Source organism: Xiphophorus maculatus, chromosome 1 (genome assembly GCF_002775205.1).
Source record: "Xiphophorus maculatus strain JP 163 A chromosome 1, X_maculatus-5.0-male, whole genome shotgun sequence".
In the NCBI taxonomy this organism is placed as follows: domain Eukaryota; kingdom Metazoa; phylum Chordata; class Actinopteri; order Cyprinodontiformes; family Poeciliidae; genus Xiphophorus; species Xiphophorus maculatus.
The window spans coordinates 4,073,377-4,098,736 of NC_036443.1; the positions used below are offsets into that span (position 1 = coordinate 4,073,377).

At 38.5% G+C, this 25,360-nt stretch overlaps 1 protein-coding gene across 3 annotated transcripts in view; it reads right to left on the reverse strand.

Moving 5' to 3' along the window:
* LOC102225466 (laminin subunit beta-2-like) overlaps positions 1-25,360 on the reverse strand; it is a 49,085-nt gene that overhangs the window by 22,245 nt on the left and 1,480 nt on the right. For all 3 annotated transcript variants that reach the window (XM_023332039.1, XM_023332035.1, XM_023332047.1), the window contains exons 3-12: positions 9,013-9,182; positions 8,763-8,898; positions 6,847-6,920; positions 6,572-6,760; positions 5,057-5,120; positions 2,760-2,962; positions 2,520-2,640; positions 2,221-2,409; positions 795-974; positions 497-609 (exon numbers count right to left, since the gene is read on the reverse strand). In XM_023332039.1, coding sequence (XP_023187807.1) covers positions 497-609; positions 795-974; positions 2,221-2,409; positions 2,520-2,640; positions 2,760-2,962; positions 5,057-5,120; positions 6,572-6,760; positions 6,847-6,920; positions 8,763-8,898; positions 9,013-9,182 — 1,439 coding nt within the window. The remainder of the gene's footprint in view (positions 1-496; positions 610-794; positions 975-2,220; positions 2,410-2,519; positions 2,641-2,759; positions 2,963-5,056; positions 5,121-6,571; positions 6,761-6,846; positions 6,921-8,762; positions 8,899-9,012; positions 9,183-25,360) is intronic.

A 25,360-nucleotide genomic window follows, 5' to 3' on the forward strand; every position in this document is an offset into this window, starting at 1 on the left:
TTCAAGAAGGCGCTTTGGGTAGATAGGTGATGCTTTGGGGTAAATGTACTGCTGATTGGTAATAAAAGCATCTCAGCAGCATGATGAGGATGATACAGGATTTTGATTTTGATTTCATCTGACCAGAGCACCTTTTTTCACATTGCAAATTGTGGTTTGAACATGACACAATGTACATACGATCAAGGGATGTGAATTATTTTTTTAAAGGCACTGTAAATGAGCCCCTGCTAAAAAGCTTCCTTTGGTGCTTTTACACACTTCATTCAGCACCCACCAAACTCAGCTGAACGTGCTTCTGTAGTTTGCAACTTTTCAGTCTACCTAACTTCAAAGAAGTATTAAAAATAAAGGTAAGAGAGGAATTATTTTTCAAAGATGAATAGACCTACACATAAACAAACAGAAGCATTTATCAAAAGATACATAACTTATATTATTGACGACTAATGACATCAAAATCCAAGGCCTAAAATATTTTTTTGTGTTATCTTACTAGACACTGGTCACAGAAGCGTCCAATGACAAGTCGCTTGCAGATGCAGTCTCCACTGAATGGGTCACACATGGAGCTGCCCAACACGGTTCCTCTGGAGTCACATCGACAAGCTGGAGGTTGAAGAAAATATATGGGGGAGGAGAAAAAGTCATAGATACATGACTAGTTAAGATCATTTTTTATATTACTTGCAAACATAGTCTGTATATTTTACCGTCACAGACACTACAATCAAAAAGCAAAAATTTCTGCAACTACAAAGACAATCAAATAAGAAAACTAAGACTGCACTCACGTTGGCACCCCACAGGGTTGTTGGCACTCAGGCCAAAGAAGTTGGTCTTGCACTTGTCGCAGCGTGGCCCTTCTACGTTAGGCTTGCAACGGCACTGGCCTCCCACCATGCCGAGCGACGGGTCAGTGTGGCTGTCACACAATCCTCCATTCTCTGAGCCATCTGGGTCACAATCACAAGCTGGAAGGGCAAATGTGTCCTGGTTATTATTATTTGTCAGTCAAAACTGCAGTTTGAGAAAACTGAAAGATCTATTCTATTTCTTAAGGGCACCTAGTGCGTTTGCCACTGGTGGTAGTATTTTGGAGTTGCTCTGATATGTTAGTTCTGTTTCGTTCTTTCTGTAGAGTATTGTTCATAATTTTTTTGGTTTATGTGTTGGATGTTTGGACAATTATTCCCTCTGGTTTTAAATGCTGTGCAGCGGGAATTATTTCTGTTCTTTCTTCTTCACTTTTGGACAGTTGTTAAGAAGTGTAGCCATGGTATCAAGGTGTTTTTAAAACTGATTAGCATCTCAAAAGCTCAAAACCTGAACTACCATCCAAAATCTCAGAGGAGTTGGAAAGGAGGCATCATGAAGGCAGAGCAGGACCAAAGAGCAGCGAGAGAAGAGGGAAGTTCAAACCAACTCATCCATTGATCATAATCATATCCCCTACTCTAACATCTCTCTGCCTGCCTTTTTAAAGTATACATCCAGATTTATTAACATGTCATCCTTCCAGACCGAACAGAGAAAAGTGGTCTACTTTGGGCTTTCAATATTCATCTGGCATGGAACATGTTGGATTTAGAGACTAGCAATCTCAGAGTTAAGTTTTAGTAATGCTAGGCATGCTAACCAAAACTGCTGCAATCATCTAACCTGTTTTAAACTAATTATGAAATCCTGTTTTACAGAAACCTGGCCGTTGCCTTCCAACGCATTCCTGCTCGATTCTCATCTCCTTTCAGTGCTCAATTTGGAATTCCTCCCATTGATCTTGATGTCTCCAGTAAAATCTCAACTGGGCCAAGTTGAGTTGTGAACAATGACGACAAGTTTCTATGCTGTTTTAGAATTGTAGCCTGCCTATTGTTGTTGTTTGGCAAAGAAGTGAAAGAAGCCATTCAGTCTGTGTTGGCCATGCTTACAAATATTAAGCACTCAACATTGGAGCAAGAGGAATGTTTAAGACATTTTATTGCTGGCAAAGATGTCGTTTGGCTCAGTACTTCTCTTTTCGCAGTTGGGGATGTTTCTAACAATTTCTAGGAAGCTTCATAGCATATCTAGCATTACATACATCATAACCAAATGTTAGCGATTGGTTGAAATCGGATCCAGTCGTTTCAAACTTCAACAGGCAACATGGATGATATTCATATTCAACAATATCTTTTTATAGACCCGTTACAAAGTATTTACCATCCACACACTCACCTATGCAAACACGGGAGTCTCTTATGTGCCTTGTGGGATCTTTGTAGAAGAATGGTTTACAGATCTCACAATTTCTGCCCATTGTGTTGTGCTGGCAGTCATCACACACCCCTCCACTCGTGTTTCCCGTGGCCAAATAGACCGCCATGTCAAAGTGACACTTATCTGAATGGTCGCTGCAATCACACTCTGAATGTGAAGATATATTTATTCAGACAAAAACAAGCCATAGCTCAAGAAATGTTCCCAAGATTTTAGTATGGCAGACACTATCATTTATATCTACTGTAAAGACTAACTCTTGCAAGCGTGTGTGTTGCGGCCTTCAGCTGGCCTCCAAGGCTGGTCATTGTAGAAGTCACCGCATTGCTCACAGTTCAAACCTTTTGTGTTATGGTTACACACACATCTGCCATGAACCTTGAAAGAGTTGAGACGGACCCGAGTAAAAGTAAATTCAATCAATATGGAAGGAGAAAAAAAAGCCAGTCAGTCGTAAAATGCTTGAAATGTTTTAGATGTAAATCCTCAGCACCTACCATTCCTTCTATGTCGTCCCTGATGCCTTCAATGGGTGCACACTCAGAGGCGTGGCCATAGCAAAAGCAGTTTCCACGTACAACAAGTTCGTATATGGCGTAGTAGTATTTCTCCCTAATTTCAGCTCTGTTGTCCACCAGGGTGTCTCCAAGTGTGTGAAGTTTGGTGAAGTTCAGTCTTAAGTTGGTGATCTTCAGTTGGTCTGAAGGAAATAATGGATTTAGAGAGTCAGAAACATCTATCAAGAGACAACATTAAGACTAGAGTCACACCAAAACTCCTAGTGCCATGCCATGCTGTTCTGTTGCAGAGTAATTTCTGGAAAGATGGAAACCTTTACAGAGACAGCAATGGAATCCTGAGTTTAGCTCACTTACGCAACAATCTGCTCTTCGTGCTTTTGGAGAGGGTAAGCCAGAAATATCAAGGATATCATATTTATGCTCTTTCAATCTTTGAGGGAAAGGATTGTACTGTCCCACGGTAAGACCAAAAGATGAATGTATGTTTGATGCCTGATTACAGTTTGCAATAAACAAAAGAAGCTGGATTTTTGAAGATATATTGTGTCGACAAACAGGGGAATCTTGCAAGCCAAAGGACACCATGCAAACTCTGAGAGGCAAAGTCTTAAAACATCAACCAGGAATTTAAAGCTGGAAAGAAACGGGGTTTCTTAAATTATATGTGGCTTAAGGCAACAAAGTCAATGTTTTGAAGTGACCGTCACAAGATACTGATCCCAGGCCCACAGAAACCTTTGAGGGCTTATAAACTTTGTAGCTATATTTAGTGCCCTTTCAGAAAAAAACTGGCAGGTCAGGCTTTTTAAAGATTGGCCAGAAAACTGCAATTGGTGCACCCCTTATAAAATGTAGTTCGTTTTTAATGCGCTTCTAAACTACTGAGTTTCCAAGCCTTAAAAATGTGATTAAAAGATTGCTCTAGGATGACTCTCAATGTTCAGGACAAAGATCCTGTTCCCCCAATGTGTCTTGGATGAAACAAAAAGCTTTTGTCATCCCTTTTTGACACAGTTCTTCAATTTCAATAATAATAAAACTTCAGTCAATAAGTCAATGTAATCATCAAGCAAACTTGACAAATAGAATAGAATAGAATAGAATAGAATAGAATAGAATAGAATAGAATAGAATAGAATAGAATAGAATTACTTTATTCATCCCAGCAGGGAAATTATTTCGCAGTTACAGCAGCATAGAGACAAAATACACAACAACCACCACTGAGTAGCAAACGAAACAAACAGGAATCCTGTCCTAAAAGACCTCAACAGGACACTGACAAATTGTACCACATGCCCATAAATATGGATTCATTTGAGGTGAGGGGGTTAGAGGACTTCCTGCATGCCACTTCCAATGAATTATTTCACAACAGAGGATGACAGGCTCGGCTGCTGTGCTGGAAACAAAGCAGGGGTTTCTGGGAAGAAGCTCTTAAGTCCTGCCAGTTTAAACACGAGGGCTGTGTGGGAGAGAAACAGCTGCTTTTCCCATCGCACCGTGTCTTCGACACAGCAGAAACATGTTTCACAGCCCGGAGAGACTGACTGGCTGTCTGTCTGTAATGTGTCACAGCCAGATGACAGCAGCTATATGTGTTGGCTGGAGTTTGACTTATGGTGACAAATGGAAACACAGAAAGGAAAAGGCAAAACTCTCTGTGGTTTTCCTCCGTTCTGATACAACTTTAATGAGGTCAATAAAGCTGACTTTTATTTAAAAGTTTTTTTTACATATATACTGACACATCACTATGTCGTGACAGGCTAGTATCAGACAGATAATCTGTGAAAAAAATAAAATAAAAAAGTGAGCTCCTCTGCCATCTCTCTGTGCGAACTAAAAACAACCAATCAGAGCCAGGAGTCTTAATCACAAGCAAATTTGTGAGCCATTTTCTGCCCTTGCTCTTCTCCTCCTCCTAGCTCTTTGGTTGTTTTTGGTTGGGAGTGGTACATTTCTTCAGACAGCAATAGCAACTTAGGAACAATATCTTTTCACAGATTATCTGTCACATTATGAGGACATGGAGATCGTTTAACAAATATGTAAAAACATATTTTTTTTTTTACAAGAGTTAATTATTGCAGTTTTAAGTAATCAACATATTTTATTCCTCTAAATGTTTAACAACCCCAAACATTGATAGTCTACAATGGTTTGAAATGTTTGATTTAAAGTAACTTATTCAATTCCAATATGTATCACATAAATTCTCAAACACAACTATTTTACTTTATCCCATAATATAAGCAAGAAGTAGGACCTACTCTGAATGTTGGGGCTGTATGGGTCCTCAATCTTGATAGCTGGATCCAAGACTCTGTAGATGACCTAGGTCAGGAAAACACAGATTATCCCCCCACAAATGACTGGTAGAGCTAATTTACGCTACGCACCATGAGCCCAAATATTCACAGACCCAGAAAGGCTTAAATGGTACATTTGATCTGAGCACAAGAGATGCTGGTTATGCTTTGATACGCTTAGGGCTCATTTAAAAACTGAACTTTTTTTATGTCTTCTCCACACAAACAGAGTTTAATCTGGCATGTTGCACTCTCCAAAACTTAATGGCCCAAAAAGTAAGGAAAATAAAATGTACAACTTTTTAAAAACAGCAGTTATTTGGACCCTACTTTCTAAGTATAAGTTCAATACCATAAACAGAAGAACATAAGGCTTTGTGGTGAGGTAAGCAAAGAGACAGGGGACATAAAAGTGACTTCCTAATTTGTTATCAAGACAGTAAGTGTTTCCTTCAAGTTGTGTTTTAAGAAAGCGGTAATGTAATTGACAAACAATTGTATGGAGGACCAAAACTGAAAAATAAAAACAGAAATTTATAAATGACATGACACACACTTAAAATGCACCAATTAAATGAGACAGGAGAACTTTACCCCATGTTTTATCATTTAATTGACTTTCAAACCATTTTTTTTTAAGTTTAGTTCCAACTAATTATACATTTAGGAACATAAATCAAACAGAATCAGCATTCAGCTTCTATACACCACAATTCTGTAACAAACTTCCAGAAGACTGCATAAAGGCTGAAACACTTAGTTTCTTTGAATCAAGGCTAGAACCCCACATGTTTAGAGCTGCTTTTGATTCATTATTGGAGCATTAATAAACATGCTTGATGGTGTAAAGCACTTTGCCTACAAGTGCCTTGTTGCTGAAATATGCTTTGCAAATAGAAAAAGTACCATAGGATAAAATAATATAAGCTACACAGATTTTTAAATGATGTTTTCAAGTTTTTCCTTTTACTTATAGATGCATTTATGTCTTAATTTCAACAAGTTAACCATTGTCCATTTTATTAGCCTTTTACAACTGCAGAAGCAGACTAAAACAAATTGCTTAATAACCACAGCAACCAAAAATAATAGTACCTTTGGTTGATTTAAACTCAAAAGCCAAAGGAAATTAATAGAAAGGTCCAGATGTTCAAAATACTAAATTTTGAACATCTGGGATTTGGGATTTTTTTTTCCACCAATAAAGATCCAAATCCAAAATGGCTGCCACTATCATAAACAGCCGCATTTCCAGCCTTCTCATTCACTGCAATCCAATGGATAAAATGCCCTACGATTTGTTGTTGTCAACCAATGACCACAACATGTAGTCTACGTCTACATCTGGAATATAATGGTAATATTCACATCTGAATGTAGCTTATTTACATTCCTAGGACAACCCACTAGAGGCTGCGCAGGGCTTCAACATGTAAACATGTTTTTATAAGCACCAGTGAAAAACAGATGCCTTACCTCGCCCTCTGTCGATGGCTCCAGGTCAGAGTAACGGGATTCACAGATCACATCGTTGATGTTTTGCAAAGGACCCGTAGAGACTCCAGGGAAAAAAACAGCACAGTCATGAGCAAAGTAGCGATAGATCTGCCAGGTTCGACCAAAATCTGCTGATCGCTCAATAAGCATGGCAGCAGGGCGGAAAGTCTGCAAGAAAAAAAATGCAATGCTCTGTTTTTTATATTCTAGCACTAATTTGTTTCAGGAAAGTGAGTGAAGTACCTTGATCTTACCTTAAATGTCATAATCAGATGAGTAAAATGAAACTCTGCCTCAAGATCCAGCTCAATAAAAACATTTGACTTTCCTGAGAGAAAGAAAACATTAGTAAGACAAATATACCCAAAACATTTCTTCCACTCAAGTGGTTAGAAATGAAAATTACAATGGAAATCACACTGCTTTACATCTGCATGAGACATTTCTCACTGATGAAGTGAGAAACTGCATCAGATTAGTGATTAAAACTATTATAACTATTACTATTTTAATCACTAATCATAATAGCTACAAATTGTATGAAAACAGAGACTGAAAAAAGACTGGTTAGCAACTTATGTCCAGTTATCGTGTACATTTATGTTAGGTTTCTAATAGTTCTTTTTTTAAGGTGGTATATGTTCATGCAGCAAATAACTTAAAAAATTTAAATTAAAGGGGCAGTATTGTGTAAATTTTGGCTTTTTGATAACAGTTTGATTAGTTATAATATTATTCTTTCATCAAAAACATACCTGGAGTGTTGCTTTGATTCTATCATGCATATTTCACAAATCCTTTAATTTCCATGGCAACCATCCAGCTGTGCAAAACGCCTGGGTGAATCTAGCACCACCTTCAAGGAGCAGCTCCTCCTTGGAGCTGCAGTTCCCAAGCTTCTGAGCTTTCACCTCACAGAGCAGCCCTCCCCTTGGCTCCCCCACTCAGCTCCTCAAGACTAGCCAGCAGCAATTAGTAAACACCTGGTGGAACCACGCATCAGCTGAGCTCATTATAGGAGCTTCTGTGAAATGCTGGTAAAAACGTTGCTAAAGGATTAATAGAGGAACCATGTTGTGATGACTTCCTGAAGGCGCTAAATGACAAAGTCAAATTTCTTTTAAGCCATATTTGATATGTACTGAATTTTTCTTACTGAAGGCAACACAGTTACTTGATTGTGCTATAAAATGGTACTATGTGCCTGGTAAACACACAATACTGTCCCTTTAAAAGCAGGGATCAGGTTAATTATTTCAATTTATTAGTAAGACAAGTTTGCACAAAGCTTGGTATATGATCACTTCGTATTATAAAAGTGATTTCTATTTATTTTATTTTTATTTTTTACTTCACCTATTAGGGGAAATCAAACCTCCCATCTACTCCGTAATATTTAAACCATGGGTTGCTACTGATGCCAACACCATGTTGCAACAAAAACAAGAATAGAAGCAGAAAGCAACTAAATGAGACTGAAAGGAGCACAGGAAGTACAATCTATTTATACTCCTTCTTTTCCAAGACAGCTGTGTGCACACGGTGGGCTTATTTGGTGTGACAGACAGAGATTTGATTGTGACATTATAGTGAAGCACAAGAGAAAGAACTGCTAAACCATCCAAGAAAACAAGGCTTAAAATCTGAACTGCTAGAATCTGAACCTTTTACCGTTTTGTTTCAGATCAAAACTTTTAAAAAATGGAGATTGGACACAAGTTGTGTGCATTTAGTCATAATAAAAATATGCAATTTTTTTCTAATATGCCTCTCTTCACTGTCTAAACAGTATCTAACTGGTTCTTAATTATTCCCTCTAGATTAACTTTTATCTTTCCATTGGTTTTAATCTTCTTTCCTCCTTCCCTTCCTCTGATGAGATGCCACAGCTGGGCCTGCTCTGTTATTAGGCTGAGCTGAAGCTCCAGGGAGGATGTTGGCCACAGTGTCTTCATGTGGAACCTTTATAGTTCGCTAAAGCTACAAGTTGCTTCGGATTTGTGGTTGTAAAATACAGCTTCATCATCTTTCCCCCAACCCCTTTTCATTTTTATCCATTTTTATATTTAACTTCTGGTACTCAAACGTAGCCACAAAATCAACTTCATTTACCACTCCCTCTGTAATTTACGTGGATTGATTAAAACACAAAACAGAAGCATCCATTAACCGTTCTCTGACTGCCACCAGGACTTTTTCCGATGTGGTTTGAAGGTGGTGATAACATTCTCTATCCGGTGATTAATGGTGTTGTAGACTGGGTCGTATGGTCGTCTGGAGTCACACTCAAAACATTTCTTCTCATCCTGTGGCAGGATAGGATAGCATCAAATATAGTGACAAGAAGAGAGGGAGTTCAGGGATCAAGTAAAAACAAACAAAAGTAAAAAGCTCCTATAGGGAACGTCATAAACACTCACCTGCAGGTGACTGACGATGCAATACCGCTCTTTCTTTCTCATGCCACAAGTGGACGAAGCCTTCAAGTTTTTTTCCCTTCCAACCAACAAGTCCCCAGTTGCTGGATAACAGCTGCCTTGGGCACAGCCATGGGCTTGGTCTGGTTCCTGGCCAACTGTGGCAGTCAGGCCTGGAGGGATAGAAACCGGCCATGGATCAAAAAGAAAAGGAGGAAACTGGTATCATTTGAAAACAGAGACTTATGAAATTCATGAGCTGGCAAATAAAGTAAACCTAATTAGTGTTCTCATTTCCACTCCAATGAGGACCAAAAAAGAGACCTCTGGTCTGCCTACAAACTTAGGCTGACCAGAGTTTGTAGGCAGACTCTATAAAGGCAGAGTCTTTAAAGAGTCTGCCTCGTAGAACCAATGTGGTTCAACCAATTTGAACCACATTGGTTGATGTGAACTCCAATGCTGTTCAAATGCATACTGTATGTATTCAGGGTTTCCCCCAGAGTATTATAAGCCTGGCAGGCCATCAAGCTTTACTTGTACTCCCACCAAGTAAAGCATTTTTTGTTTATTTATTATACAGGTAGGTAGGTTGCTTTTATACAGAAAAGATGGGTTAAAGAATCTCTTTGGTGAAATGGTTGGAAGTACAATGGCAGCATAGTATGGTCAGTATATGAACAAAGGATCAAAAATGTAAAAAAATTCTTGTGAACCTTAAACATTTTTTAACTTAAACAATGGTAGGCCACTGGTTGACTGGTAGGGGCACAAAGTCCAAGCTCCGCTACCGTGAGGCTTAGCAAGGTTTCTGGGGGAAACTCTGCATATGAATACAAGCAGACAGGAGACTGCTCCAATAGCAGGAAGTAGATTACCATCCAGGGGAGTGTGCATAAAAACAACCCAAACAATCACGTGAGTTTAGTGCTAACGGGAGAAATGACTCATGGTCTTTTGCCAAAAACAAAAGAGAAATCCTACAACTGCTTAAATCTAACAGCACTACATTTGTGTTGTTATTTTGTGAAGAAGGAATTTGCACTGTGTTTTCTGTAAAGGTTTTTATGTTGTCTCCTTCAGTGAATTTTAATAAAGCGCCACCACAGGCAAGGAGTTGAAGAGGGTTTTTAACGGTTTGGTTTGTTTGACACAGTGCAGTGTGAAAGCAAAGGGCACCAGCTGAAAATGTAACAAATGTTGCAATTCTGGTCCCCAATTGAAGTCTATCAGACTATCAAGTGGGAAAACACCTGGTAGTCCTGATAGAATACCTAAAGACTGGTAAATCCACAGCTAATCAATTGAATCCTACATAGACAAGGTTTTTAAGACTCTGAACGTAAAAATGTCCTTAAACACTAAAGAAGTCTTTTTGGAACATAGTCACAAATAGGAATGTGCCATATGGCATAAAATTTAGTAATGATATACATTACAATAAGTATAAAAATTACAAAAGAAAGGGGAAAAAATCACATATTAATTGAGTGGTATGTATGCATTATGAGTTAAAACTTGTTTTGTTTTTGTGGATGTTATTTGTAACTTTAGTTTTTTTTTTTTGCTGCAATGATAGGCAGCAGCATAATTCCAATGATGACTTTCTGGATAAATCAAAGTTAAATAAATAAATGAAAAATATATCTATATAGAAACACAATAAATGTAATGTAATGGATGTCTGTGTTGAATCCTGCTGTTTCTCCTAAGTGTTGTGACTGAAACTAATAGTCAGCTGCATTGCTTTGCATTGCTGGTATTCAAGTACATGCTTCGTTTTAAGGTGGTAAAACAATTTACTTGTATTTTCTCCACATACTTTGCAAATAAAATTTTTTCTGCTCCTGGATTTACTGTTTAACCCTCCTACAGTCATAAGAGACAGGGTAACCTATCCACAAGTTTTTTACACAGTGCAGTCCTGTGGGTTGCACTGTGCGCTTTTATGAGAGGGGGGGTTATTTTTATTTTTGATTTTTGTGTGTGTGTGTGGTTTTGGAAAGACCGTCAGACCGTCACCCTGCTCCACGGCGCTTTCTCATTCTCTGACCATGACATTTGCCTTGCTCCTCCTGAACATCGCACTAAGATGGCAAAAGGGGTAAGAAACAGGGTCCAGTGTACGCAGCTTTTATGGACATAAAATAAGAAAACATGTCAGGGGTTCAAAGGACATTTTTATGTTGTTGCTTTTTCCTTATTGTCCACCCAAGTTCTGCTACTTAATGAAGCAAGCCAGATAAGTCAAAACCCGCCACTGTCTGCACTTTGACAATTACTACTAATAAATGTGAGACAACATCCACTACTAGAGGGATTATCTGGGGTTATCAAACTCAGCTCACAGACGTGACAGCAAAGCCTAGTTACCAGCTAAATCCAAAAATATACCAAAGCAGATCAAAGTGAGGTAATCGAAGTCCACTAAATTTGGCCATGATACATCATACTGTAACAGAAACACTAGGAATGATATCAGTGTTGAACCAAAGTGATGGGAGTCCCACTGGAGCCATGGTGTGACTACATAGTCGGGCTATGTGTGGGAGTTAAAATAAACCTTATAAATTTTCATGACAACCAGCAGCAGCTGTCACACATTCAGATATATATTCAATTAATATATACATATATATACAATTATATATATATAATATACATATATATATATATATATATATATATATATATATATATATATATATATATATATATATATATATATATACACACAATGGATATAAATTTGAATGTATCCTCCTATAAATCTGTGTGTGTGGGGGTGTTGTGCATGTGTGTGTGTGAGACAAAGAGAGTTAATTAGCATGAAGAGTGTACAATATTCCTGATGTCAATCTACAGTTTTTCCAGAGCAGGTGTCTCTCATCTTAACAAAAGCAAAATGTAAGCACCCTGGCAAAAGCAAAATGTAAGCTACAGCTATGCAAAAGATTTGTCTCAGAAACATATTTGGCAATATTAGTACATTAAGATCTCCTCTGAAAGTACCTGTAAGGTTTTAGGAGAAATACTTCAAAGTACACTTCTACTTTGTTTTCAACAACATGGCAACATTTCTAGCCACAAAAAAGGGAATAGAAAACAATAAGGAGGAAATGTTTTTGCAAAACACATTTAAAAAACTACAGTTACAAAAGTATTCACACCTTTCAAAATTTTTAACAATGTTGCACAACATGTATCACAACCCCACATTTCATTGTGCTGACTGGGATTTTATGTGATAGAGTCTATCAAATAAAATCCCACTTTGCAAATATTCTTTTTGTTGGTCTATCAGATAGACCAACAAAAAGAATATTTGCAAAGTAGAGATAAATGGGTACCTGGTTTTCAAAAAGGTTTTACAAATAGAAATCTGACAGTTTTAACATTAATTTATGATCAAGTTTGCCATGTTGAAATGTTTTTACCCACTTTTGAAAACCTTTTGTCCTTCCTTGTCCAGGTTTGGTTGCTTACACTCACCGAGCAAAATATTGAAGCCACTTATGGAGCAAAGGATTTCCCAACCAAACCAAAACTCTTTCTATCACATCTAGAGAGCTGACTGTTTTATCTGTCACTAGATGTGTTTCCATTGACCACATAATAGCACAATTTGACATTTCGAACACTGCTCAATGGAAATTATACAAAAAAACGTTTTGCTGCAAGGATGAGGTGGTTTCTTGTCTCCTATCAAAATTGGTTTTTTTTGTTTTGTTTTTATTTTCCACAAAACTGCAATGTTAACGCTTTTTTCACATCGCACAAGTCACATAATCATCAGCCAGATGACTGGCGTAGACCACGAAGAAGAAGACAACAGGAAGTAGTTGGATGATGATTGCACGGAATGTTTTTTAACAACTTATTCATGTGTGATTTTAATTTCGTTTCTTATTTAATGGAAACTCCGCAATTGCAAAATAGTGTTATTTCAACATTAGTGAAAAATAGACATTTGCGTACATTTATAATGGAAATGCAACTCGTGTCTGGATGTTCTCTGCAGAGCTACGCTCCATGATTAAAATGCAGTAGAACATAGACTTCCACAGCTTGGCAGTGCAAAGCGGCCAGCTGCAGATATGAAGCCTGCTGAGAACGGTGCAGAGGAGGATTTCACATCCACTCACACAAACACCCTTCAACAATCTCGACACACACTTTGCAACAATCAAAGTCTCAGATCGGTGCCAGGCAGATGAAGGTAGCTCACACCGCTGCCCACCTGTGCATCTATGCAAACACACATGCTCCACTTCTGCTCAAAGGCACGCTCATTCCTAATTACAGCGTAACCACTGATGCTCCCTCATCTTACTCAATGCAAACATCAGGCTTCTGCTTGCTGACTCCACAAAAGACACATATTAGTGGTTATGTACAAGACAACAACTAAAGCTGCCAACATTTTGTATTATTATAAGCGAAGACTACAGCAGCCAAATGGTCCATGTAAAATAGATTGTTCCTCCTGTTTTTTTATCTGTCAGTGTGTGAGAAAAAGAGTGGGAATCACTAGTAGAACAAGGCAGATGCCTGAGAGAGAACAGAGCTTCCCCTCCAGACAAAGGACTGATCCATCCAGACACAACATCAAATCTGTCCTGAATACTGTTGGCCAGCACTCAAAGGTTTAGGCCCGTGTGTGTGCGTGTGTGTGTGGGTGTGTGTATGAGAAAGAAAGAAGTAGGCAGGTTGGGGATAGAAGCAGATATTTGATGTTTGTGTAATGACCAGGTTTTTCTTTGTCTTCTTATCTGGGCGACTTTTTCTCTTTGTCTTCAGACTTCTAAACACAACATGAGCCATGACCTGAACTGCACCTTGAAGAAAACTTATGCAAAAAATCTATTTCCTTCAACTGCATCACTATAATAATAAAGCAAGACACTGTTAGCCAAGTTGGATTATAACAATTAAATTTATAAAGCTGGGACAAATAGATGAAACCAAAGATTTACATGCTGTGCATAACAAGACCCTTTTTTAAATTTCCTTTATTTAACCAGGTAAACCCCATTGAGATCTAGATCTCTTTTTCAAGAGGGACCTGGGCAAAACATGTGACTTTTCTTTCATTCTAAGAGACTTGCTTGATTCATCCACCTTGAAAATAATAAAAAAAAACTCAGTTCCATCTAAAAAGTAACCTCCATATTTCTATATGGGTATAGTGGTGATGCATGCATATAAATTAATTTAATTGTGTGGAGAATCTGAGAACAGTCACACAGAACCGCTCTGGATTTGCTAATGGAAAATGAATCTGGCTGGACCGGGATAGTACCGGTTAGAAGTGGTCTAATGGAAAAGCACCTTTAGAGTCTGGGAGTGATAAAATGGGCTGCATGCTGTGCTGAACCCAACTCCAATGCTCATTTGTGGGATGTGAGAATGCTGTTCATGGTAGAGTGACCAAAACAACCACATTAACTCACTTGCAACAAATGCTTGTTGAGAAATGAGATGTCATTCCACAGAAGTGTGTGACCAAGCAGACCAGGTCATACTGAGGTTGTGTAAGTTTTCCCCCCAAGCAGTAATATCGCCTTTGTTTGAAAAAAAATATATGACCTACTAGTATGTTTTCTTTATTCAAACTTCAATCACCCAATTAAATCAATCAATGAGACATAACAAGAGTCCAATCCTGGTACTTCCAGCAAATTGTGATTTGTCCTTGAGTTTTTCTCTGGACAGAAGTGACTTCTTTCCTGCCCACTTATTTTTACTTCCACTCAAATCCAGCTGCTGCAAGCTTTACACTGTAACTAAATCCATCAGTTGAATCCGTCTAAGGAGATAGTTCAATGCTAGCCTGGTCATTTCCTTCCTACGCAATTCTGCTAGATTCTCATCTCCCTTCACTGCTCCATCTAGGCTTTCTCCCATTGAACATAAGTTTTAAAATTTCAGCTGGGCCAATCATGGAACAGAAGGAGAAGTTGAGAACAATAATGTTTTTCTGCCTGCAGTTTTAGCAATGGCAGCAGAGGAAGTGAACAAAGCAGTTCACTCTGTGTTGGACGTGCTTCCAAATATTAAAATAACATTACGAGCTGCCTCGTTCAGCTTGGTATTTCTCTCTTTTGCAGTGGAGGATGGTTGTTTACAGTGAAGGCAATTTCTGGTCATGTTCATAGAGTCAAACTGGCGTATTACATACATCATAGACAAACATTACTGATTGGGTAAAATCTAAATCTTCAATAGAGTCCACGCATCCAGCAACCAATCGTTTCTCACTAGCCGAGGGTCCAGGCTCTCTGTATGAAGCAAAGCGTAAAACAAAGGACTGTTTTTTACCACAGTAGGTCTTGGCACTTGCAATCAGAGCAACCCCACTTCCTTGAGATTCTGTGGAAATTCCTGTGATGTAAAGCATTGGTAACAGCAATATTTTCCTTGGAGATAGGTGGCAAAAGAATGATTTCAAGTATTGCTCTATTTTAAAGAAACCTTTTTTAATCATAACTCTATAGGAATGACAGTAATATCAGCTGTAGTGTCCTTGTTTCCCATGAGCTAATATAAGATACGCTAATATTGCAGGCCACTTTGTGGTACTATTAAAACAATGCAAATCTTTGTTTAATTTCAGAACTAACTGCATTTCCCTAAAAGGACAGATTTACACATCACCATATAACAACTGAAGCAGCAAAGTTTGTGAAAAAAAAAAACAACAACTGATTTTTGCCAGTCTCAAATTGTGACATTAATGTAATTTCTCTGTTCCATTTTGAATAAAACAAATAAATGTTCTAGCTCCGGAGCAGAAGGGAGCGAGATGCAACATCCATGTGCCAGATTCCTCTGAGACAGGCTGGCAGGGCCAAGTTTGCTTTCACGTTTACTAGGTAATGCATCACAGGAAGCAAAGACTAACAGACCAACAATAAGACAAGCATTAACACCTAAATACACAGATACAAAATGTGGGGTACAAAGAAGAAGAATATGGGGCAAACATGGACATTGTCAGGGGAGTATTTAGTTCCAGTTTCATTTTAAGAAATACAGTGAGCTGACCACCTGACTTAGATGGATCTTGAACTCAAAGGGAGCTAAAATATAATCAGAAATTGCATTCAAGCTCCTATTTTAAGACCCCAGCAGAAAAGAGTCAATAATTTTTTTTAACCTTCTCCCAGCTAATTAGTTTGCCTACTCCCTCTCATGGTCTCTCTTTGCTCTGCACTTAGCTGATGCATGGCTGACTCCCACACCCCAAAAGCCAGCTGTTCTTCTCCCTGTTCACCTTTTTATTACTCTCAGCCCTTGACTCCCGTCTTTCTTTTCTTCTAATAACCACTGAATCTCCCCAGGCCTACTTTGCCCTTGTGTTCACCTTCCTCACTACTGCCATCCTCCCTAAATCAAATGCTAAAGCCCTTTTGATTGAAAAAAAGGGAGCGAGGGAAAGGTAGCATCTCATTTTAGAAAATAACGTTTTTCAAAGATGCAAGCATTAAAAAAGGTGAGTATATGAGGTCTGCAGGGGAAAACTGTAACTTTAGTAGACTTTAGTAAAATCTAATACAGAGCATGGTATAATCCATGTTTGCTGTTAAGCAGTATTAAACTAAGGCTCCATCACAAAGAAGGCAAATGCAACCCAAATAAGATATCTTTCCCCATATGCGACTCATGTCCAACTTTTTCATGGCAGTGTGAACAGCCCATTTCCTGTCGTTTCATACCAAAAATAAAAAATCTGATTTGTGTCGCTTCCATATGTGTTGCTAAATCGGATACGTACAATTTTCAAAGCATCTGCAGCCAAAATGGTCATGCCGCATTTTATCCAACTTTTACACCATTGGTGTGAGACATGCGTCATAATTTTGCACCAAAGGAACACTATTAGTTGTGCTTTCTTTTTTCTTGGCTTATTTCTCTTGTTATGATCTTGTAACACTGTCAGATCCAATTGCTCAACAATGTTAAATTATACCAACAGATGGCAGCATCCATTATTACTCCTGTAAACAATACACTGCTGTGTGGCGTCAACATTCTTCTTCTGTGCATGTGGGTTGCTTTGAGGTTGTAAACCGTTCACACAAAAGTTTGATTCTGGTCGTATTTAATTAGTAATATGAACTCCCATCTTATAAAATTAATAAAGAAAAAAAAATTGCAATTGAGCATCTGCTGTATGAACACAACCAAAAACTGACTGACCACCTGTTAGAGTCACTTCAAGTGTGCTGATTGATAGCACCAAAGTTAACAATATGTTTAAGTTTAGATGATTAGTATGATTCAATAAAACATTTCATCAAACTTATCTCAACATTTTCAGTTAGAGTTGTTTGAAATAATTAAATCAGCTAAAATGAACGTCTGACTATCTGTTAGCGTCCTCTACTCTAAGACGCTCAGAGTGATAAAACATATTTTTACTACAGTTAAAGGACTTATGACTAATTAGCTTTACGGAACTGCACTACAGAAATGAAAGTATCCATACTTTAACATCCTAGGTGGAGCTTGAAGTTTATTTGCATTTCATTCAAGAAAGACTGCACTGAACCTTAGCACCACCAGAACAGGACTAAAGAATCGAGCAATTTTGATTTGACTCTTTTAGTTACAAGATCGGAGGTCTGCTAAACATTACATGAGAGTGCAGGATATCACAGCTGAGAAAAGCAAGCTGATCCTCCCTCAATGTTTCAGCTGAATCTATGCAGTAATCTGTGTTATTCAAAGTGTCAATAATTGTAAACCCCATTAACTATGGCTGACTGTCTGCCTTTTGGTCAAACCGACAGTATCACTAACAACCAGACGTTTCCTATTACACTGATTTTTAAGATAACAAGGTTTGGCTCTGGGAAGCAGCTGGTTGCACTGGAAGACACTTCCACATTCCTGCCTGACGCTGGAAATGTCTGACTCACTTCACAGTGGATAAGAAATATGGAGTGAGACACTGACAGCAACAGGTGGTCAAAGTGAAGCCAGTTATGTTTGGCATTGCTTGAACGAACTGTATAGGGAACCTAAAGGACAATAGGTGCCTGTGCTGCCGACTTATAATTACCAATCACTCAGATTTCATGTGAAACAGTTTTTCTAAAGATATACTGATGATAGAGGTTAAAAGGCAGCAAGGCTGATTGTGGGTATGTGGGGGTACACATGGCCAACAGATGTGTCCTGAGGCTGAACAGCCTGTCCAAAGAAAGCAAGTTACTGGCGGTGTGGTTAGTAACCCTGGTGCCGTGTGTTTGCCCCAGCGCTCAGCAGCTGCTCAGGGAGTCCTAGATCTCTGATGGGAGTACAGTCCTGTTTACTGTAGCTACTAATCAGAACCTCTGATAAAGAAGGTCTGCCTACACATAGAGGAAACCACAGCATACACAGGACTGAGGTATGGCATGTGCACAGAGTCCTAAATGCCCTTTTTAAAGAATTTATGCAACGGTTGAATGCATTTAACTACAAACAATTATGGCAGTGTATTTCTGCCATGCCTTCTGTCTTCCTGTGTGTATGTAGAACTATTAAGTGTGCAGGATAATTATTGTGTTGCGTTTAGCTGTTAAATGATAAATTTGCCACATTTGAATAATGGACCACTTTCCTCCGAGTAGCCGAGGGCAGAGGTCAACACGCTTGGAAATGATTGAGGGTACGCCAGGGAGTTCTGTGGGAAGTGATTTTTTTAACAAAAGATTTGAACTGGTAATGACCCTGTGTATGCCCTGAGAGAAGAGAATTGTTTCTGGTCTCCCTCCATGTATCTATTAAAGTCTAGACAGGTTACTAGCTGAACCAGTTCTAAGAATGAACAAGAATTGTCTCAAGAATTGTAACAAGAAAGCTGCTTCATTTAGGGGCAAGTGTATGTGTTAGCTTAAAACATTAAGACAAGAAAGGAGATATAAAGTTGCAGTCGACTACTTCATTAAAGTCAAGTGTGAAGAACGGGAGCTGCAACAGTTTCTCTGCCTGATTTGTTGGATCAACAGAAAAATGTGCATGACATAATCTAGTTTTTAAGTCATACACACAAAATAAGACATCATTGTAAAAAAAAAAAGGGTACACAAATTGTAATTGCACTGCCACCTGGATTTAAGCGTAAAATAATCATAGACAGTACAACAAAAACAGCTGAATTTACAAACTAATAATTTAGCTACAAATTAAACATTTAGTTTGCAGCTGCATGTTTGGTTTAGAGCAAAGATAACTAAATATTTAGCTTCAAACCACATATTTTCCTAAGAATAAAATGAACACTGATTGGCTAATATTTAAAAGTTTGAGGAATGGAGCAGTGAAACAAATGTATAAATCAAAAGCTCTGCCTTCCTATCTATTTCCCCCTTTTTATAAGGAAAAGGTAGCTTGTGGTATTTTTTTCTTATACCACAAGCTAAATAACACAAATTATTGCTGTTAATTTTTGACTAACTTTACAACTGGAATGCTACATTCATGCTGCTAAAAGTTTAATTTTGATTTAGATGGCGAAAATAGCCATATTCGATAAATTACAATATGCGTGCCGATGAGGTTCATTTGTCAGATTAAAAGTACGTTTCAAAAATAATAACCTTTAAGCAGGCATTAGACACACTTTTCATTAAGCACACATTTCTGTTTCTAGAAATAGTTTTTTATTGGTCTGATGTAATATTCTAATATTAAATGTCATGTTTTCAAGAAATAAAAACGTTCGAACTTTGCGACTCTTCAACAACATGCTAATTTATTGAATGCATAGAAAATAACCTTAGGTCCTCACTCTTTTCCATTCACATTGTCCTTTTTATTGTTATTTCCTCCTTTCACCCACCTTTCTTCTTTCTCTCTCATCTTAGCCTGACACGCTGCACCATCTGGGAGTTTTTAAACAAGATGCATTAAACACAGCAATCTGGCAGACCACACCTGTGACTCATTGCCATAATATAAAAGAAAACAAGTCAAAACTTACACATGAATATTTAATAAAGGTGAAAAGTATATATTTCTCTGTATAAATACTCTTACTATCCTTCTGAAGAAGGATACTAAGAGTACCACAGCAAGTAAGTAGGAGCAGAATCTGTTTTTAAGAGGTATAGACTAAAAATAATTGTGTTAGCTGTAAAGTTGAATAAAATGAAGCCATTCAATTTGTTCAACAGCTTGTTCTGAGGATAGATAGATACCTAGATACACAGCCTGGCCCAAAAACAAAGTTGTCACCAAGCAAACTGGCACGAATGGATAATTACTGGATGGATGATCATCTGTGAGCTGTCAACAAGTTATTTAATCTCAAACGATACTGTCAATCTCTTCTCCTTTCTTAAATAATCATGTGGAAAGATACATCCTGTGGTTATTGAAAAGATGCTAGCCTGTCAAATCACTGCCATCCGATTAAGAAGACAAGACTGAAACCTTTTCTCTTATCAATGAGAAAACTGTTTAAATAAGAAAGGGAGCATAAAGGTTCGACCCTAGAGCGATGGAAGAAGGTCTGATGAGTCCAGATTGACACTCTTCAAGAGTGAAACCAAGTCCAACGATTGGACTTGGTTTCCAACTATTGGACGCCTCAGGGTAAGAGGTAAAACTGATGCAGCCATCATCTCTCGTGTCTATTTGGTAGCTGTAGGGGCAGCACTACAATCTGGAGTTGTTACAGTTGGTCCTGTTCAGATTCAGCAACATCATGAGGCCAACTGAGCATCTGAGTACACAGAATGAGCAAGTTAGTCCATCAAAGGACTGTTTCTTGATGGGATGGGCATATTTTAAGATCAGCCACCACAGAGTCCTGACCTTAACCTCATTGAGAATGTTTGGGATGTGCTGGAGAAGGCTTTATGCAGTGGTCAGACTCTCCCATCATCAATAAAAACTCTTGCTGAAAAGTTTAAAAATGACAGGGCCTTGAATACAGTCTTATAATTACAGGAACATGTAGAAGGAGTTTAGTTTTGTCTGAGTCCAAAACCACAAATGTAAAAATGAATGCAATATAATGCTTGAGATTTAATCTGAAAATCCCAAAACAAATTTTTTATTATCTCCCAGTGCCAGCCTATAAACACAAAGGGGAATGAACAAACATTGATGAGAAATTAAAATATCAGCAGTGACTCTTAACACCTAAAATATGTTGTTCTGCAGGAAAACTAAACCTTCAACCTTTTGTTTGAAGGCTTTGGTCTCCTTCAAACAAAAGGAAACCAATTTTGACTACTAAAAATTGTAGTCAAAATGACTACAATTGTGACCATCAAAAAGAGTAAGCCTATTCAAGATGGTGAGAGTAACTATAAACTGTAGTTTTCTATTGACCTATAATAGGTCAATTTCTTCCAATAGCTCTGGTATAAAGACTTTCTAAGCAGAGTGCCTGTTCTGGTGTACACTGGCGACTACAGTGCAGTTTACCACTGTGCCAGCCTCTCCATTGTTTTTAATGAGACCAGCTCCCTTCATCCTCCCCCCACCAGTACTCCTCCTCTGCCTTTTTATCTCCACCTCCTGTTTTAATCCAGAAAAGGCCCTGTCAACAGGACGGAGAAACCTAACTCACCGTTCTTTCATATACCAGCTCCCCCACCCTGTCTTTCTTCTTTCTCCAAAGTCTGTTTCTTTTTTTACCTCTTGTCCTGACTCTATCCTACCACTACTACCCCCCCTTTTCTATGTTTTTCACCATCTCTCTCTCTCTCTCTCTCTCTCCCTCTGTCTCCCTATTTGTTTCTAGTGTTGCAAGCTACTAGGCTTTGCCGAACCATTGTTCTGGTATCCGCACATTTCCGGAGGCTGACGCTTGCAAAGGAGTCAAGCTCCCGCTGCCTATCCCTCTCTTACCTGGCCACACACACATTTCTAAGAAGGCTGTCTGGTGTAAAGAAAAAGAAAAATCCTAAACACACAGTTGCAGATAGGTACATGAAAAGGAGATAGTAAACTGAGCAGACACTTTAGGTTAGAAAGCAAACCCAATGAATGAGGCATAACCAAGAAAAAGCAATGCTGTTAAGGTTACTGTTGACATTAAAAAAAAGCTTTATGTTTAGGTCCCATTAATGAAAACTTCTTTTCAGTGAAATTTCTACCTCTCAGAGAGAAACAGAAAAAGACAAAAAGGAAAAGTGAAGCATGGCTGAATTATTTGTCATTGTCGTCAGGCTCGGTCTCTTCATCCTCTGAGTGTTTCTCCTCTTTCGTCAAACACACACACACACCCACCCCCACACACACGCCAACTGACACATCTATTCATTTGTGCACATCCAATTAACCCGTTCTCTAACCCAGGGGTTTAAGGCTGACCCTTGACCCCCCAGCTCGTCCTCCTGAAGTGTCAAGAGTTTGAATGGACAGTTTCTTAACACTGACCTGACAGCACACAACACTTTCAATTTGCAGCTCTGATACACACCAGCGACGGCCAAGGTTTCCCTTTTTCTTCTACTTAACTTTCATTTTCACTTTGTCAGCAAGGTTTTTCTAAATCTTTGCACAAGCACATCTGTAGTTTTAGATCAATATCAAAAACTTATCTTTGAAAGAACTGATCTTTCAACATTTATCAAGTGTGTTTATCCATTGAACTTGATGAATGTTTAATTGCTTTGAACACTGCGTGTTCATTAAAAAGTAGACTATTATGTTATTATATAATGTGACATGGTTGCTTTGCACCAAGAAAGTCCTGGGTTCAAATGGAGTCTGCATGTTCTCCATGTTCACGCATGGATTCTCTCTGGGTACTCTGGGTTTTGTGACTCTGGTTTCCTCCCAGAGTCAAAACCCATAACTGTCAGGTTAACTGGTTACTCTAAGCTAGCCCACTTCTCATCTAATAACTGCTGGAATTAGGCACCATGAAAGAGAACCAGATGACAGCACATCTGTCAGAACAGTAACTTTCTAAAATTAATAATAGTAATATTTCAATTGTCAATATGAAACTTTTAATACTGAGTGAAATGCCATCGTGGACAAGCTGGTTCACCGCTCAACTCTGCAGTACAAAGAACGCAAGTCAAAGGAAGAACCAAAATGAATAGTAAAACTACCCATTAGTTTTGGAAAGTAATGGTGTGTTTTCCCTAATATCATGAAGTGCTGTTCAAGAAAATCAAATCATGTCTGAAATGACCAAAAATTTACCAGCTGTCAATGGATAAACCAGATTTAAATTGAATCCAGTGGGCTTTCAAAGAGTAGCACCACTTGAAGAGGCTCAGACTAGATTCTCGGTTCAGAATGAATACATTAAAAATCAGAAATAAGCAAAGCATGAAACTTAAAATTCATGCTCAACAACAGAGAACTGAGAAGCTCAGCAGAGATCAGAATGGTAAATATCTACCATTCAGTATTCACAGATTTCTCTGTAGAACGTAACTCCAAAGCAAACCGCCTATTTGCAGAATTCTTCAGAAAACATGTCTAAAGTAGTTGAAAGAAATAAACCTTTGCAACCTCAAATACCTAAACATAATGCTACTTGATCCACTATCGGCTGATGTTTGCCAAGCAACCAATCCAGGAGCGACCTTTATTTTGCTTCCCACTGATTGGCTGAATCCACAAGAGCAGAGATAAGGATGGCTGTGAATATTAGCTTCTGTGGTAGTACCAAGACAGTTTTCACTGTGCATGCTAATGCATATTAAAGTATATTCTGAACAATTAAAATAGGCTTGTTTTTATATGAAATTTTTTAAGTGTCTAAAGTATTCACGGATTTCAGAAACTGATGGGCAACTGTGGTCCCTAATCCCACAAATACTTTGGGTCCAATGTGTTAAAATGACTAGCTGGACAATTGTTCACTACATTATGTGACTGACCAATAGGTTCCCAGTTTAGAGAATAGAAATAACAATGACTTTTTAATAACATTGCCTTGATTGAAGATTTTCCTGTGGCTAGAGAAGAAAAGGTAACCAATCTTGCAACTGCAAATAATACTTTTATGTCATAAATGTTTCAATGAAAAGTATCAAGGATGTGACAAAGCTTGCCATCCAAAGGTCTGAGGCCCTCAAAGAGTTGGAAGCAGTGATCAGCAAGAGGTCACCTGGGTGCCAACAGCAGACACTAATAGACTTTAACTGGGACCATGAGCTCATTGTCTTTTAACAGCAGGGAACAAGGCATTAGGATGCATTTTACACACAGTCATAAACCCTCAACTTACTAGTAGTTTTCAGCACACTTGTAGGAAGTATTCATTTAGTGTCTGGTAAAAGCATTCATACACTTTAAGGTTTTTTTGTATTATCAAAACAATAAGCCTCAACTAGAATTACGAAATAGTGCATAATTGTGAAGCGGAGGGAAAAGGACACATGGTTCACAAATCTTATAAATAGAAATGTGAAAAGTGTGTTGTCCATTCCTGTTCAGGCCAATAATCCACAGTAAACAACGATCTTCATAAAACACCTTATTCGTAAAAAGCGACTGTGGAATTTAATCTTAGTCTAAATCAGCCAGTTCTGAAGGGGTTTCAGACATTTGCCAGAGAGCATTGGAGAACAAAAAGCATTAAGACAATCAAGGAACCCAGCAGAGAGGTCAACAAGTCTTGTGAAGAAGCTTAAAGCAGTGTTAGAATATAAAACAATATCCCAAGGTTGGGACATCTTATAGAACCCTCTCCAATCCCTCATCTGTGAAATGGAAATAGTGTTGAACAATTGCAAACCTTCCTACATAGCGTGACCCTCTATTGTCTCTGTTAGACTGGGTGATATGGCAGTAAGGTTTGTGTAGTTCAGTACGCTATTTTACAGTCCGGTGTATTCAGGACAGCGTTTCCACTGTTGGTTGAACCCTAACTGGGCAGCAGGAGCTAGACTCAATGTTCCTAGGGCGGCAACAAAAGTGGCACACTAGTAAGCCTATATCTTTTGCTGGTTGCAGGCCCTGATGTTTTTCTGTCCTCCAATCAATTCATGTGCTGTGTGACACAAGTAAGTCCACCTCACTGTACCACACCACTGTCCTATGGACCTACAATTGAAGGGCACCCAGGAATGCTGTGGTACTGGTCGGTTTTACAATGGAAACAGACAAAGTAGCATATCCAACCGCACTGACCAGTACAGCTCAGCGGAAACATGGCACATGTAAACATGTCGTCTATAGCTCAGAAGGAAAAATCAATAGTCATGCACAGTAAATCTGTGGTCTGTGGATGCCAAGAGGTAAAAGACATTGTTAAAAGAACATTCTAAGAACTCCTGTTTGCAGTTTGCCCCAAGTCAAGTAAAAGACACAACAAACATGGAGAAGAAGATGCTTTTATCAGAGGAGCCAGATTTGACTGCACCTTGGCTATTTCTCAGCA